Below are 14813 nucleotides of genomic sequence, written 5' to 3' on the forward strand. Positions count from 1 at the left end.
CAGCTGGGGTTTTCTCTTTTTTGGTCACTGGGATGGACCTTTAGCTGTGAGGGGTTATGGCTGATTAGGAGCTGTGGGAGGGCAGATACTCCAGCTGGGACTGAGCAGGCTGGGGGGCTCAGCCAGGCAGCAGTGCCCTGAAGCATATGGGGAGTTCAGGGAGCTCAGTCTCTTCACAGCACGGCAGGTGAGCAGGTGGCTCCTTGAGCAATCCCCAGGTTGGGCTCCTGGGGAAACCAAATAAGAGCATCCTGCAGGGATGACCAGGCTGTGGGGAGGTGCCCTAGGATGGTATTGTCTTTGAAGCATGGGCATTTTTTTAAAAACAGCTAAACAAGTGATTGCTATTTTACAGAGTAAGAAGCTGGCCAGAAACACTTCAAAAACTGGCTTTTTTAAAACCAGCTAGCAGTGTGGTTTTGAGATGCTATTTTCAGCATGCTGTCAAAACAAATCTCTATCCACAGCTGAACTGGCTGACTCTTCTTGTCAGGATGACTACCCTTAGCAGTGGCTGAACCAGTCCTAACACGAGTTTTCAAGAGCAAGAGCAATATTTACTGGGTGATTTGTGTTATCTGTAGGAGGGAAGTCATAAAACTGGATGGCTCTCAAAGGGACCTCTTGAGCTGATCCTTTTTTTGCCCTGAAAATGCCAGGGCTCAGTACTTAGAGACAATTGGGGAATCATGAACATCTCATTCTTGCCATGTAATAAAAAAGAGAAAAGTTTGAACAAGGGCTAAATCCCTCCTGCTTGGGCCAACTGCTGGATGGTGAGTTCAAGGTTTCAGGCACTTTTCTCTGTGCCATCTACTACCAGCCATGGCCCCAGACAGACTCAGACTGCAGGTCTGACTAGCCTGGCTTTCCCTCTACTTCTAGATCCTTAAGCTCTTTCAGAACAGAGAGACCCAACACATTTAGCCACACAAAGAAGGCAGGAGGAGTGGCTCAGCTGAAACCCTTAGGAGCAAGGATGGTGGTGCCCATCAAGCAGACATGTGTGAGCTGTGAAGGCCCAGGTCTTTCCCAGTTGTGTGCTTAAGCATTCAAACGCTTCTCACTTAAATACTCAGGCCAAGTTTACCCTCTTATAAAACACATTCTGTGTAAATGAGAATAAGTAGCCATTCATAGAAGGCCTGCAAAACGGGGTGGGGGGGGGGGAGGAGGTTGTTTGTACCAAAGGCAGCAGCCACCCTTTAAAACCTCTTTTATAAGCTGTGGTAAATGGGCTCCCAGCATGCCCTTACACTGAGTCAGCATGTAGATGCTGACTGGAGCATGGAAACAACATCTTGAGGGTGTGCTGGGAGGCCTGGGGAACAGATGCCAAAGGATAAACTCAAGAGTCTGCTTGAAACTAGTGTCACCTTTTTATCTATCCCTAGACAGGTGTGAACCTTGTGAAGGCACAGCATGCCAGGGACTCAGCTCCGTGGGGACTGACTTTGAAACATGTCAGTGCCACAGTCCACTTTCTTTCAAGCCTTCTGCATGGACCCCCCTGTACATAAGAACAGACTCTTTACATCTGGTAAATACTGCCTTGGTTTGTAATCTTTGTGCCATGAAAGTCATAGAATCAGATGGGTTGGAAAGGACCTCTGAGATCATCAAGTCCAACCCTTGATCCACTACCACCACAGTTACTAGACTGTGGCACTAAGTGCCACATCCAGTCTCTCATTAAATATCTCCAGGGATGGAGAATCCACCACTTCCTTAGGCAGCCCATTCCAAGGCCTGATTAGTCCCCTCTCATGTTCATGGTCCCAGGCTCTCAATGCTCGTCTCAAAGCTGTGATGCTCCTGTGCTGGCTCTTACACCCATCCCAGCTTCTGAGGGACAGCAGGGTGCAGCGACGCATCCACAGCTTTTTGTCTTCCAAATATTTTGGTGTGTCTTCATGCTGGCCAACAGCATGCCTCCCTGCTAGGTTTATATAATCTGCTGTCATTACTGCTTCCTCTCCACATGTTTTTAGTGCTTTAAATGCACAGAGAAAGACTCAGACTTCCCTCCAACAGGTACATGCAGTCATGCTTCAGACAGGTCATACTTTAAATGACACAGGACCCTTTCCGGGCAACTCTTGTGGTAGCAATTATTCATTTTCCATTCACCAAGGCTGCCACAGTAGGCAGACAGGAGTAAAACATGTCATCTGCCTGTGTGAAATTCACACACAGTCCTGGCAAAAACACTGAGAGTAGCTGGCTATGGCATCTTAACTACATTCCTCGTAGAAATTTAGGCTGAGTTGCTGGAGTGAGACCTGTTACCATCAAGGTGGAAGCTCTACTAAGTGGTTAGTCTGATGTGGTAGGGTGACAGCTGCTTCAAACTTGAAAACATCTATAAACCTCTCAAAGAAGTATGACATGTTCCCTTCACTGCCAGTTGTCTTTTGGCACTGAGGGCGTCTAAAACTCACCTTTATTCTAGGAATGACCCTGGTGTTTCCCTCTCCTTAAATAGGAAATGGGAGTACCCAACTTCCCTAAAGTCAATCAAAAACCCCTTGCTAGAAAACTCCTGTTTCTCTCTCAGGTAGCAGCAATAATGCCCATAATAACATGAGTCACAGCAAATTAGAAACAGTACTCAGCTAAAACCAATTGCAAAGTACATGTAGCACAAAATGATCTTACAGTAAAGCATCTTCCAAAGTAGTCATCAAGTAAGTAACAGCATCCATTTCACACAGTTATCAAAAGAGCCACATATGGTGTCTGAAGCAGAGTGGAGTCTCCTGTCCTGGGAAAGTAAACTGCATCATTGTGTCCAACTTAAAAAACCAGAATAAACAAAAAACTGTCTCTATTGAAGGATTTTGACAGAGGCCTTTCAGTAGAGAACAGATCTGGACTATGTTATTGAGCCAAAAGTCACTGGATTCGTGCTTAGTCACCTGTTGTCTTGGCGGACTTTTAAGTCTGGTTTTATCTTTGCATTTCAAGGGTTTCACTTACTTGTGGTTCCCCTGCTCAGCTGTTAGGAAAAAAAAAATATGAAGGTGCATCCTTCCTCCAGCTCTCTCCTCCTTCCTCCTCCTCACAGGGGCCACCACCACCACTGCTGACATGCTGGGGTGGTCTCTGCCACGCTGCTGCTCCTCCTCCAGCCACCCCTGCCCTCACCCAGGTCTCTGACTCAAGCTCCAGCAAGCAGCAGGGAGCGAGCATTCGTGTTTTGCCCACTCTCCTGGTACTGTTTCCTTGTCCCTTGCCTTTCTCACTGTAAAAACTTTGTGGGAGAGCTCTGGCTGGCTGCCTGTGAACCTAGACTCTCCACCAGCCCTGGCCTCATCTGTGCTGCCACACAAGCTGCCTCAGAGCTGGCAACCCTATTGATCTCAGCTGTGGTTTTGTTTCTGCATGAAAACAGAAGCATTTCTCTAAACGTCTCCACAATTTCCTTTTAAGAAACAGGGGTTTAGGATTGCTGATGCTGTTCAGCTCAGCAAGGCTAGAATGTTCACAAGGCCTTACACACTCTTGTAATCCCAGAGTTCTTCACTTATTTATCTTTTAAAGGTTTGATAGACTCAGATTAGAGGGCTCAGAAGTTGAATCAAATCCTTTCAAGCTAGTCTGGCATTGTCACAACAGGAGGAGATTTACCTCAGGCCTGTTCTGAAACGTCTTTATCAGGTGCAAACAACAACCAAGGAATTTCACTCACTTGCTTTTGGACCAAGGGTTCATTTTTTGCTTGTACAAAACACACCTGGGTTTTGATATAGATGTGAATACACAGGAGCTGTGTGTCCTCATATTGGACCAAGCTTTGGTCCTGGCTTCACATTCATATTTTGTGCCTTTCTATTACACTACAGCAGATCTGCCATTGAACATGCATGGCACATTTAGCCAGAGATTCAAGAACACTCTCCTGTCTCATCAAAAACCTTTTTCACCTGCTTTAATGTGTTTAGTGTTTTGTCTTCCTACTTCCTTGCTGCTTGTGCTAAGAACAGAATGCCTTTGGAAAAATCTTTTTTCACTGCATATATCACACCACATGTACCTGTGCTAACTCCAGGGACAGGCAAAGCACAATGCAAAGGTGTTCAGACAGCTTTGGCCTCTGCCAGCTGTTTGTCTTTGTGCTTTTCATACATTTTTAATTGTGCACACTTCTGGTTGTCCCCAGCTTAATGCCTTCATGAAGAAAGCCTGGTGTACACTTGATTTGCAGCCATCCACTTCTTTGCAAGCAAAATCCTGTTTCATAACAGCCTTACTGTAACTTGGGTGCTGCTTATACCACAGAACAATGTTTTAATAAATGTTATTTACATTTTTCAGGGTAGCTAGAGGGCTTTTGGTTTTAATTAGCTGAGTAAGAGAGTCATGAGTTATTACACAGACACAAACAGAGCTGCTACCATCATCTACCAGCTCCTTACCCAGGGTTCTGTGCCAACACAGGAAAAAATAGCACAGGCCCTTGCAGGCAAGTATTTTTTGAAAGAGGGGGAAGGGGAAATCGATTAAGATGTTACAGTGAGTACTGTGCCTGGAGTCCTCAATAGTTTTTTGTTACTTGATTAATTGCCTAAGCCAGAGGTGGAAAGTCTCTTTTACATTTGGGAGGAGCAAAGGGAATACAAGTCCTCCTGCCACTTCCCCCTAAGCAATGCTTTGGTGGGAGAAGTCAGGGAGATTGCTTGCATGGAAACACTGCCTGGTGAGAACCATTTCAATGAACTATGTGTTCCTTCCTCCCCCATCTTGCTGCTGCTTCCTTCTTCCCTTCCAAAACCTTATTCTCAGTGTAAAAGTCACTCAGAATCCCCCTGCTTGTGAAACCTGAAGAAACAAGGTCCAGGGGAGAGAGTGGCATACGATGAAACTCTTTGAGAAGGAACCTTGCTCAGTAACTCAGCTTAGGGCATCACCAGGAATGCGGCCAGCTTGGATGGCATTGCAGTGCTTGTAAATAGCCCTGCATAATTTTTTGCATGAAAACTTCCCAACACTTTGCACGCTTGCAGGAGCTGGTACCATTGCAAACAGATTTAACTTCCAGTGTGAAAGGAAAACTTAATTTGGCTACAGGCCGAGTGTGAGTGGAAAATGGATGTGTGCATCTAGCTGCAAAGTGTTTCTGATAACTTGAGCCTAGAGCAGCTGTGGAGAGGAGAAAAGGGACATGCCTGTATGGTTGTCTTCTACAGCTGGTTCCTGCTCTACTGTGGCAAGCGGGGTCTCAGATTTGCCCATGAACATAATCTGTGATACTGGGCTGGGAGGGATCTGTCCAGAACATCCTGCACTTCGTGATAAGACAAGCCATGCCGTTCACAACTCTACACAGAGTCAACACCGTCAGTCTTCATGGTCAATCATCTGCTTGTCAGACCCTGTGTACTTCCACTTCCCTCTTCCAGGCTATCTCAACTAAGAGATGAACACAAGGCTTTTGAATATCTTCATTAGCACAAGCCTGGCCCTTCGAAGAGATAAGAATTTGTACTTAAAATGCTGAGATCACCTAGAAGCAAACTCTTACGTGTAAGACTGGGACTGTCTTAATAAACGCTGTGTGTTGAAAGTAGCAACAGTAGTCACTTCATTATTTCCCCATAAGAGAGTTGCTTCTCTTCTGTGCACAAACTAATAGGTTTTGCAGACTACAGTGTTCATGAATGCCTGTCTAAACTCATCAGTTTTAGGAACTTTCACTGACTTCAGCAAGCCATGGTGGATCAACTTGTATTTGCACTTCCCAGGACACGCATTTGAATTGAAGATCAGCTAGTTCATTCCTCACTTTTTAGCATTGTGCCAGTTAAACACAAATGGCTAAGCCCAAAGCAGCTATCCTATATCTCACTGAACACAGCTACCCACACTACCCCTGTGTAGCTCAAATTCCTGCTGACATCTGAAATTCTCTTCTAACAGAGTCCATGCTGAGGATGAATTAAATAGCTTCTCTGGTCTGCAAGTTTTTCCTATTTCTCCCATGTTCCTGTTACCATGAATGGAAACCTTTTCCACAGCTTTAAGAACACGAAAGCTGGGCAGAGCCATGGAGTGATGTTTCCACTTATGCTCCCTGAACGCAGTTTTTCTGAAAGTAATTTTATGGGTTGGGGAGAATGTCCTGTGCACTACACCCACTTTCAGCCAGCTTCATACTATTTAAACAGTCAGGAACCACAAACCATCTGAGAGAAGTTTAGATCCCAGGCAAGCCAGTAGCTACACTAATTCCAAGCTTGTGGGTTCACATTCATGTTCCAATTTAGAGCACATCCTATTTATTGCATGGGGTAAGGACAGTTCCAAAGGTGCAAGCGTGCAAGGATCTAAACTTAATTCAGGTGAGAGCACTGAGCAGAAGAAACAGGCTAAGGACACTTCATGGAGGAGTTCACAGCTATCTCAAGTACAGAAGCATCATAGTCTTTGATCTGACTTCCCAGTTCATTTGAAATTAAATCCGTGCCTTTAAAAATAACCAAAAACCCCACAACCAAACACCGCCACCACAAAGATGATTCTCAGTTGTACTGACAATTTCTGACTACTACTGAAGATCTCTGGTGAGCACTTCATATGTCTTCCACCATGCATTTTCTGGGATGGCTGATGATCTATTTGGGCTTACAATGAGCAGGGACGAGTTGCTTTTGCAAAGCATCTGTTTCCTCTTCTTCCCTTTTGGTAGGGAATTGGCTACCATCCACACACAAGCAAGCATTTATGTGCATTTCTTCAGTGTTTAATCACATTGCAGATAGTAATTGTAATTACTGTATTGTAGCTAAGTAGGAAGAAAACCTTTTCTTTTCCCCTAATGATTACAAAACTCTCTAACAATGTACTGCTTGACAGACTGGCACATGCCCACACCACCACCAATCAACAGGTTTTACCAAATCCTTTAAACTGGATGTAACCACAGGTGAGACCTCAGGCCACTTCTGTCACAGCACCATTGAAAAGCAGCTCTCAGTTACACACCAGTGGATGCAGGATGAGCAGCTGCTAACCCCAAGGCTGAACAACCTACCTTGGCAAGGTACAGACTGGCTCCAGTGAAGTCCCAGCACTCCCTAACTGCAAGACAGGCTGTTAGGAAATTGCTTCAAGTTCTTAGTGGAAGTCAGGGAGACCTGAAAATTGAAGCCACATTTTCTAGTCTCTCACCTGTGCCTCTGTAAGACAAATAAGGACTTTGTCTTCATATCTAAATTATCAGTATATTGTAAAAAAAAAAAAAAAAAAAAAAAACCTACCTGAATCCATCACTTTAACCCTTCACGCTTGTAAACTCTTCATTTTTTTTTTTAATGTGTAAAGAACATGTCAATATATCACTTGTATGCCTTTGAAAGAATGAACTCAGTATGGGAGGACAATGCTGGGGGTAATATTCGTAAAGACTAATGCTAGCTTAGCCTTCAGAGACAAGCTGCCTCTGTTGGACTTCTCTAGGCGTAATTAAAAGCAGCCAAGTGAGGTTTCTCCTTGCAAGGCCCATCTTTTCCCACTGGCTGCAGAGGCAGGGCAAGGAAAATGGCTTTCTTAGGCTAACACCAACATTTGTGAAAACCTCTCATTGAAAGCAGGAGAATGCAAGGATTGCAGAGCACCAAACCCAATATCTGACTGCTATTGAGCTTTTTTTTATTTTTTTTTTTTATTATTTTTTTTTTTTTTTTTTGGGCTTTAGTATCAGCTGGCTGTGGGAGCAGGAGAAAATCTATCACTGAATGCACTGTGTGAGGATAGGATTGGGACATCTCTTGCATTCTCTGTGCCTGCCTCTGCAATGTCCTGTGATAAGCATCTAGTCTTCTTGGGGATTACATCTGCTGCACAGTCCTGCCAAATGCACTTTACAAATAAGACTAAACTGTCCATCCACCATCTTCATTTGTTTAGCACTTCACTCTACACAGGGCTTGAATACTGAAACAGGGTGAACAGACCACTCCCCAATTCACCCATTGTAACTGGCTGCTAAAAGTCATCTAAAAGTCAATGGATTCAGGGAAGAGGTCATATAAAACCAAGAGGTCTGTGTATTACTATATCATTCAGAGTAACTAGTATGAACACCTGAGTCTCTCTGATAGAAGCCACAACTATTTCACCTGTATGGATCCTGCTGAACTCATTATTGAATGATAACAAGGTTGTCAGTAGATGACATAGCAATGAGATCCTTTACAGCAACGTCTTTTGAAAAATATGCTGTGGGTAAGGATCAGGGGGGCCTTGTCTGTGCTCCCCCCCTATGGCTTCTTCCCTGCTCCCCCCAAGACAAAGATGGGCTTGGTTCAAGGAGAAGATAATTTGTCTGGTCACATTCTGAGAGAAGTTCTTTCAGAGGATCTGAGATGCCCTATGAGGCCTGCAGGGAATACAGATGGGCCCATTAAAGTGTCAAGCTTTCCCACAGAACTACAGCTTCCCACTGACAAATCAGCTCCGCAGTGCTTCGGCAGATAGATTACCATAACCAGCCACCAGATAGCAGACCCGTGCAGAAATCTTCCCATTCCCTTCACATCCTCTGCTGAGATCAAACCGGTTTACATTGACACATATCTGATGGAATAGCAGGAGAGGAAATAGAAATGTCAGCAGTGAAATGCTCCTTGACCGCAATGACAGGAGTCTCAACCTCTGAGCTGATGGGGTGACAGCCAGGGGGAGCAGCTTCACTCCTAACTTGAGCATAATTTTTTTATCAAACACGCTAACCTGAAATGCTGGAAAGCAAAAAAGGTTGGTGACCTCTTTCAACTCCTACCATTTTCTCAGTTTTCTTCTACTCACCCTTTGCAGAAAACATTGCAGTGTTGCCAGACTTCATCAAAGACGGTGCAGTGGAGAGGAAGTGATTTGCACTTCCTTATCTGGACAAGCTTAGTCCTGCCATACTTCAACTACTTGCTGTCTTTCAGATCTCAGATCTCACTATCTCTAACTTACATACATAAGCCTATTGCATTTAGTAAGCAGGTGCAGTATTAAGTACGGCCACTTCTCCCACTGACATTTGACAACAAGCAGCCCTATGGATCCCCAAATTTTGTAATTTTGCTGCAACACTGTTGATAAACATCAGCATAATCAAACAATGTATTTCAGGATTTCCACATATATGGTCCTAAGCTCCGAGACTTTCAGTCCTCTCCTGAGATTCTCTGCCTTTTCAAAACTGAGTCAACACGAGTGAACAGACAAGCCCCACCTCACACACACCACACACACATACACGCAGGGGTCTGCATTTCAACTATCAAGTTTTAAAAAATTTTATTTTTGCAAACTCCACCAGATCTAGAGCTGGGAGGGACAGGGGGGAAATTTCTGAAAATCCAGCCCGACTTGGAGAAGCAGGGCATTTCACTATCTTTTTGTTGCAGGCATCCATCAACCCTTCTTCTTACACGACACACTGACAGACTGGAGGGCACAGGTTTCAATCCAGCATTTCAAATTACCAGAGCAGCTCACGTCAAGAGAGGAAAGAGATCCTTGGCTACAGTTCCCATTTTGCTTCAGACACTTTTGCTTCCCACACTTCCCATTTTGCTGGCAACAGGATCCTACCCTCCTTCTCCCCACTCTTCCAGATACTAAGGGCAAAACAACTCAGGGTGCCTGGCAAATGCCACCCTTGTAAGCACTCAGCTTTACTGGGATCCCATTTCTTCCCTTTTATCAGCTACTCTTTCCACTTACATCTGCTTTCCACCTAGGAGTTGCTCAGGCTAAGCACAGTCTCTGCCTCCACTTTGTGTCAGGGGAGCCAGAAGGACAGGTTTTGAGAGCAGGCCCTCAGACTTCCCTCTCCCCCACTTTGCTCCAGCAAGTTCCCACTACCAGGAGTCACTATCAGCTGAATCACTTTGTTGGACTCATTCCTTCTAGGAAACATGCCCTCCAGGTTCAGATCAGCTCTTCTGCTTGAGGCCCGAATCTCTTGGTTCCTCTGCAAGGAGAAGGTGACACCAACCATTATTCTCACAGTTTTATTTGTAAAGGACATAGCATGAAAAGCTGTATTTCAATGTACCCCAAAACCTGAAAAACCCATGTCGGTTTGTGGTATGTATGTTAAAGTGCTTGACATAACAATACTTTTACTGATGTCGTCTTGAAAATAATCCAGTTCTCATTTCAGTTAGTAGTAATGTAAAGACAAAATATACTTAATGGAGACATTTAAGGATCATTTTAAGCTATATAGGACACATTTGTACATTTCAAGTGTAACACACAATATTTCCCCTTACGATGCGCACCTTCATTTGATTGAAAGAAGGAATTTTCCCAAATATGCTGCTGCGCAACTATCCTAAAAACCACATTTTTGAACAATGATATCTAATTGCACAAACCAACCTGGAATAAACATGAGCAGATTTTTCACTAAACAGTACAATTTCATTTATTTCAGAGAATTATAAATACATATTTTGTACACAGTGAGGCATTTGATTCTCTGACTCCCTCAAGCTACTATGCTGGGTGTTAGTACAACAAGACTATGCAAACTCAGACATCTGCAGACGGGCATTGGATAGGAATTTTTATTTTTTTTTTTTTTTTAAAAAGCAGATACCAGAGAGCTTTGGTCTTTTCCAAGATTCCCTTTCTCAACCAAAGAAGGTGCTTTAACACTGAAGTAAAAACTGTGTTAGCTTAGAAGAATCCCAATGGGTTTCTCACTGTGGGTAGAATGATTTCTGTAAACCTTACAGAAAAAACCTCACAGTTTCCAATTAACAAAAGTAGTCCACTAAAAAAAATTAATCATACATTAATCATACATGGTAGAATAAAAATTCATTATGAAGAACTGTACTCCCAAGGTTGTCAAAGAACTAGTCTTCTAGGAATCTGAGGCACTCAGCTGTGCCCCTTTCAACATATCTTAGGGTGGTTTATTGCCTACAAGGAAATATGAGACATACATAATTTTTATTGTACTATTATTAATATGATGTGAAACCTGACAACACCAAACAAGTCAAGACTTGCTGAAAAAGCTGATGTGAAGTTGTGTTAAGTGCTCAGAGGTTTCTTAATGTAGTTTGAAATGGGGAAAGGCCCTGATTTGAATTTTTAAAAGTCTCAGCTTTTGACTTCTTCTAACTTAAGAAAGACTTCATGTAGTTATTGCCTTTTTCTCTTTGTGTGGATTATTCATTTAGATGAATGACCTTTAGAGGTGCCCACATTTCTACTTTATCCTGCTTGTGCTTAACCCTTGTCACCTCAGATGACTGTTATGACTGCTTAAGTCATATATAGCCTTTGGAGAAGTATGCAGCAGTGTACTTTGGGAAGCATCCAGCTGGTAAATGCAGATGATTATGTGAAGAAATCCAAGGACTAAAGAGGTGGTTATTTCAGTAAAATGAAAGTCACTTAGACTGGGTTGGGCGTGAAAAAATCCTGTATAGCAGTCATTAGACATAAAAGGCCTGAGCTGTAATAGAAATCAAAACATCCCAAGCAGCCATTACCAAATAATGCTGCCACATGGTTTCTGGTGCTAAATGTATAATTCATTGATGGAATTAAGTACTAGGGATGCATTTTCAATTGCTGCTGAAGGTTTGTCATGCATAGTCTGCTGACTTTAAGCAGACTTGCCTGGTCACACAGAAAACCTTAACACCCCAAATTTCACATTTCTAGAAATGTAAGAGAGATGTCATGTGGCTACTGGGTTCTGGCTACTCACTCATGACACCATTCACAGACTGTATGATACTCACACCCACAGCAGGGACATGGCAGTGCTGCCTACAGTACTTGGGATGAACTTAGTCAGTTTAAGGAAGCACAAGCCCAGGAGGAAAGAACGGTTATGAAATCCTGGAACCCTCATTAAAGTCGAAGACTCCTTGACAGTGTTATTTTACTTCTTTCTTAGAAATAAAAAAAAACCTTCTGTAACATAAAACTCTGTCTTCCAATGAAACAAAGTCACAAGAAGAGTTTTCTTCTGGCTGGGAATACGACATGAAGCTTTGACACTAAAGTGAATGCTGTTTTAAGAACTGGACAGCAGGAGGACCACAGGAAAGTAGAGAAGCTTAACAAAAGGTAGGCGAGAAAGCAAACCTCAATTCTCGTCCTCTTTCCTTTTCCTTATCTCTCATCCCTCTTTCCACAATGTGCACACTGTGCCAAGACCTACTACTGTCCACCATTCCCAAGTCCCTTCTAATGCCACGTGAGAACCCAGTGCAAGGCAACACACTTACAGTGCCAGTCAGGGGCCTTTCCCAAGCCACAGCTGAGAGTGAGACTGTCTTTCCCAAGAAATCCACTGACAAAACCCCCAAGATCATAGGGAATAAACAAATGGAAACAAACACCTACATATTCAAACTAACCTCCAAAACCTAAAACCAGGTAAAGCGAACTGTGTCCTCAGATTCTTCCAACTCCCATCCACAAGAATGGAAAATATACTCCGTATTTGCTGCATGGTATTTGCAAGATAATTTTTATATAATCTCTTGTTAAATTTGTAGCATACAGGATTTCAGTTGCTCCCAGTTCCTCATTAGGAGCTGTATCTAAATATATATGCTCCATATTAGTAACACATTAACTGGAAAAACTGTAGGAGAGAAGCCTCAAAACACCAAAGTGAGATTCACTTTTTTTCTCCTTTTACTGAAGTCCTTTTCTTTTTGTAGCTGGATAATTTAAATTAAAAAAAAAAAAAAGTAATCAAAGATCCTGTACTCCCCTAGGAACACTCATTCTGCAGGATAAAGGAAGACTTATAATCTGTCGGCATTTCGAAGCCAGCTGATAGAGTTCAGAAGCACAGCAAACATCGGTGTTTGTGGCTCTACAGCAATGGTTCTTCTCAAGCACAGTAAGAATTTGGTATAAACCAAATTCCTCAATGTGGGGGAAAAAAAAAAAAGGTCATCCACAACATAAACTGGCCGAGGATGAGGAGGAATCATCAGAATGTGCAGACAGAAAAGGGACACACTGAGTGAGTCAAGCAAGCCATGATTCCCTATATCAGGCTGCAGCAGCACTGCTTTAACAGGTGTCTCATACTCTCAGGTTCTGAGGCTGACAGCAGTCCTCCTCTCCAGCGTTTAAGCAATCCAACACGTTTCCCCTTTTGGGGATCAACAGAAGTGACACAAAAGAACTTACAGGAAAAAAAAAAATGACAGCTCACAACTTCCATGCATGGAAAAGTGAGTCTTCAAATAAACAAAAAACTAAGAGAGACCATGTTCAGTAGGGTAAACCAGCATATGCTTACAACATTTCCAAGAGTGACACAATCACAATGGCTACATAAGGATATTTGCTGTATTAATTTGCAATACCTGAAAAAAGCCCTGCTGAGTTTGCGCTGTATTTACACACCGATTGGCTTCTTCCTTGCAAGCAAGTAGCTGCATCCCTTCCCACCTTGGTCCTTCCCTCCCCCAAGTCCTTCCCCCGGGTTTAACCTACTCATAGTCAGAACAAGAACATTCAGTCTAAGAAAAACTTCTTAGAGTAATATAATTTCTGAAAGAAGATAGCATATTTACACACATCTAAACACATGAAAATACTCTATTTTTGTACTAAATTTCTGTTTCAAATAAACTACAATACTGCATCTTAGCTTTCTGCAGCTTTAGAGGACAGTCCCCACCGGGCACAAACTGGGCTTCCCAATTCTGCTTCAACCGGCAGCTTTGCCTTACAGTGGTGCACTACCATCGTCTTCAAGTCCTGACAGGTCTCCAACTGTGGTTTGCTTGCTTGGGAAAGGAATAATGAAGTTCTCAGCAAAGCCATGCTAAACATCCACTCCTTTGATGAGTGATCCTTCTAGGATGATGTTGAAATCTTGCAACGTCTGTAGCACTCGGATAAGAGAGTTGACAGTCATGCGGTCCCGTAGGAGAGCATTCTCCTCATACATCCTGGTAATGGGCGGGCACTCTGCCAGTAATGGGATCCACTGGGAGAGCAAGTGGTCCCTGAAAAGGGGATGAAAGGAAATATTTTAGCACCAAATACAATGGATCTCAAACTGAAATTCCTCTCCAAGAACACGACCCAAAACACGCATTCCCTCTTTGTGAGTGGCGCGTGTTGTTTGCACACAAATGTTTCCTGTGTAATTACAACTCTTGATTTTGTTAGTAAAATACTACATATTGTAGAAACAAAAAAGGGAAAGGTATCAGCAAAACTGCACATTTGTAAGAATTTTCAGCAACATTTTCAGATCAGGAACAAGTAAAGTAAAACTCAGACAAAACCCAACAGACTGTTTTCCAACTGGCTTTCCAAGTATCCAGACAGACAAGACAAAAATGGTATCTATTTCTAAACATACCATCTTCCACCCTCCAAAACACAACTGCCCCCCCTGCCCCAACTGCAAGACAGAAAACATCCTATTAGGAAAGAAAGGTTCATCTAGAATAGTTTTGTCAAAATTATAACAGACAACCCATTTTCACAGGCAATTCAATGAGGATTTAGAAATTCACCAGCTCCTGAAAAGGAACTCTGCATTCCCCAAATCAGTACTTCATCAAAAACAGCATTTCAAGGCAGATTTCATATATATGACTGTCAAGCTAACAGTTATAAAAAAGCTCAAAGCATTTTTAGCAGTTTAGACACTAGCCATGTATCATTCTTGCTTCTTTGCTCCAATTTTTCACATAGTATTAAAGCTGCCTAAAATAAGCATGTCTTAAAATGGAAAACTAAAGGTAATAACATCGGTGCAAAAATATTCTAGTCTACTGCAAGAAGACATATAATGCAGAGCA

General features: G+C 42.9%; 1 protein-coding gene across 2 annotated transcripts in view; it reads right to left on the reverse strand.

The window, feature by feature from the left end:
* Positions 1-12666: 12666 nt before the first annotated feature.
* DENND5B (DENN domain containing 5B) overlaps positions 12667-14813 on the reverse strand; it is a 110249-nt gene continuing 108102 nt past the window's right edge. For both annotated transcript variants that reach the window (XM_027894602.1, XM_027894601.1), the window contains one exon: positions 12667-14006. In XM_027894602.1, the coding sequence (XP_027750403.1) occupies positions 13823-14006 (184 nt within the window). In that variant the 3' untranslated portion in view covers positions 12667-13822. The remainder of the gene's footprint in view (positions 14007-14813) is intronic.

This window comes from Empidonax traillii, unplaced genomic scaffold (assembly GCF_003031625.1).
Source record: "Empidonax traillii isolate 1590-97213 ecotype Southwest subspecies unplaced genomic scaffold, ASM303162v1 scaffold434:size946695, whole genome shotgun sequence".
Classification (NCBI taxonomy): Eukaryota; Metazoa; Chordata; class Aves; order Passeriformes; family Tyrannidae; genus Empidonax; species Empidonax traillii.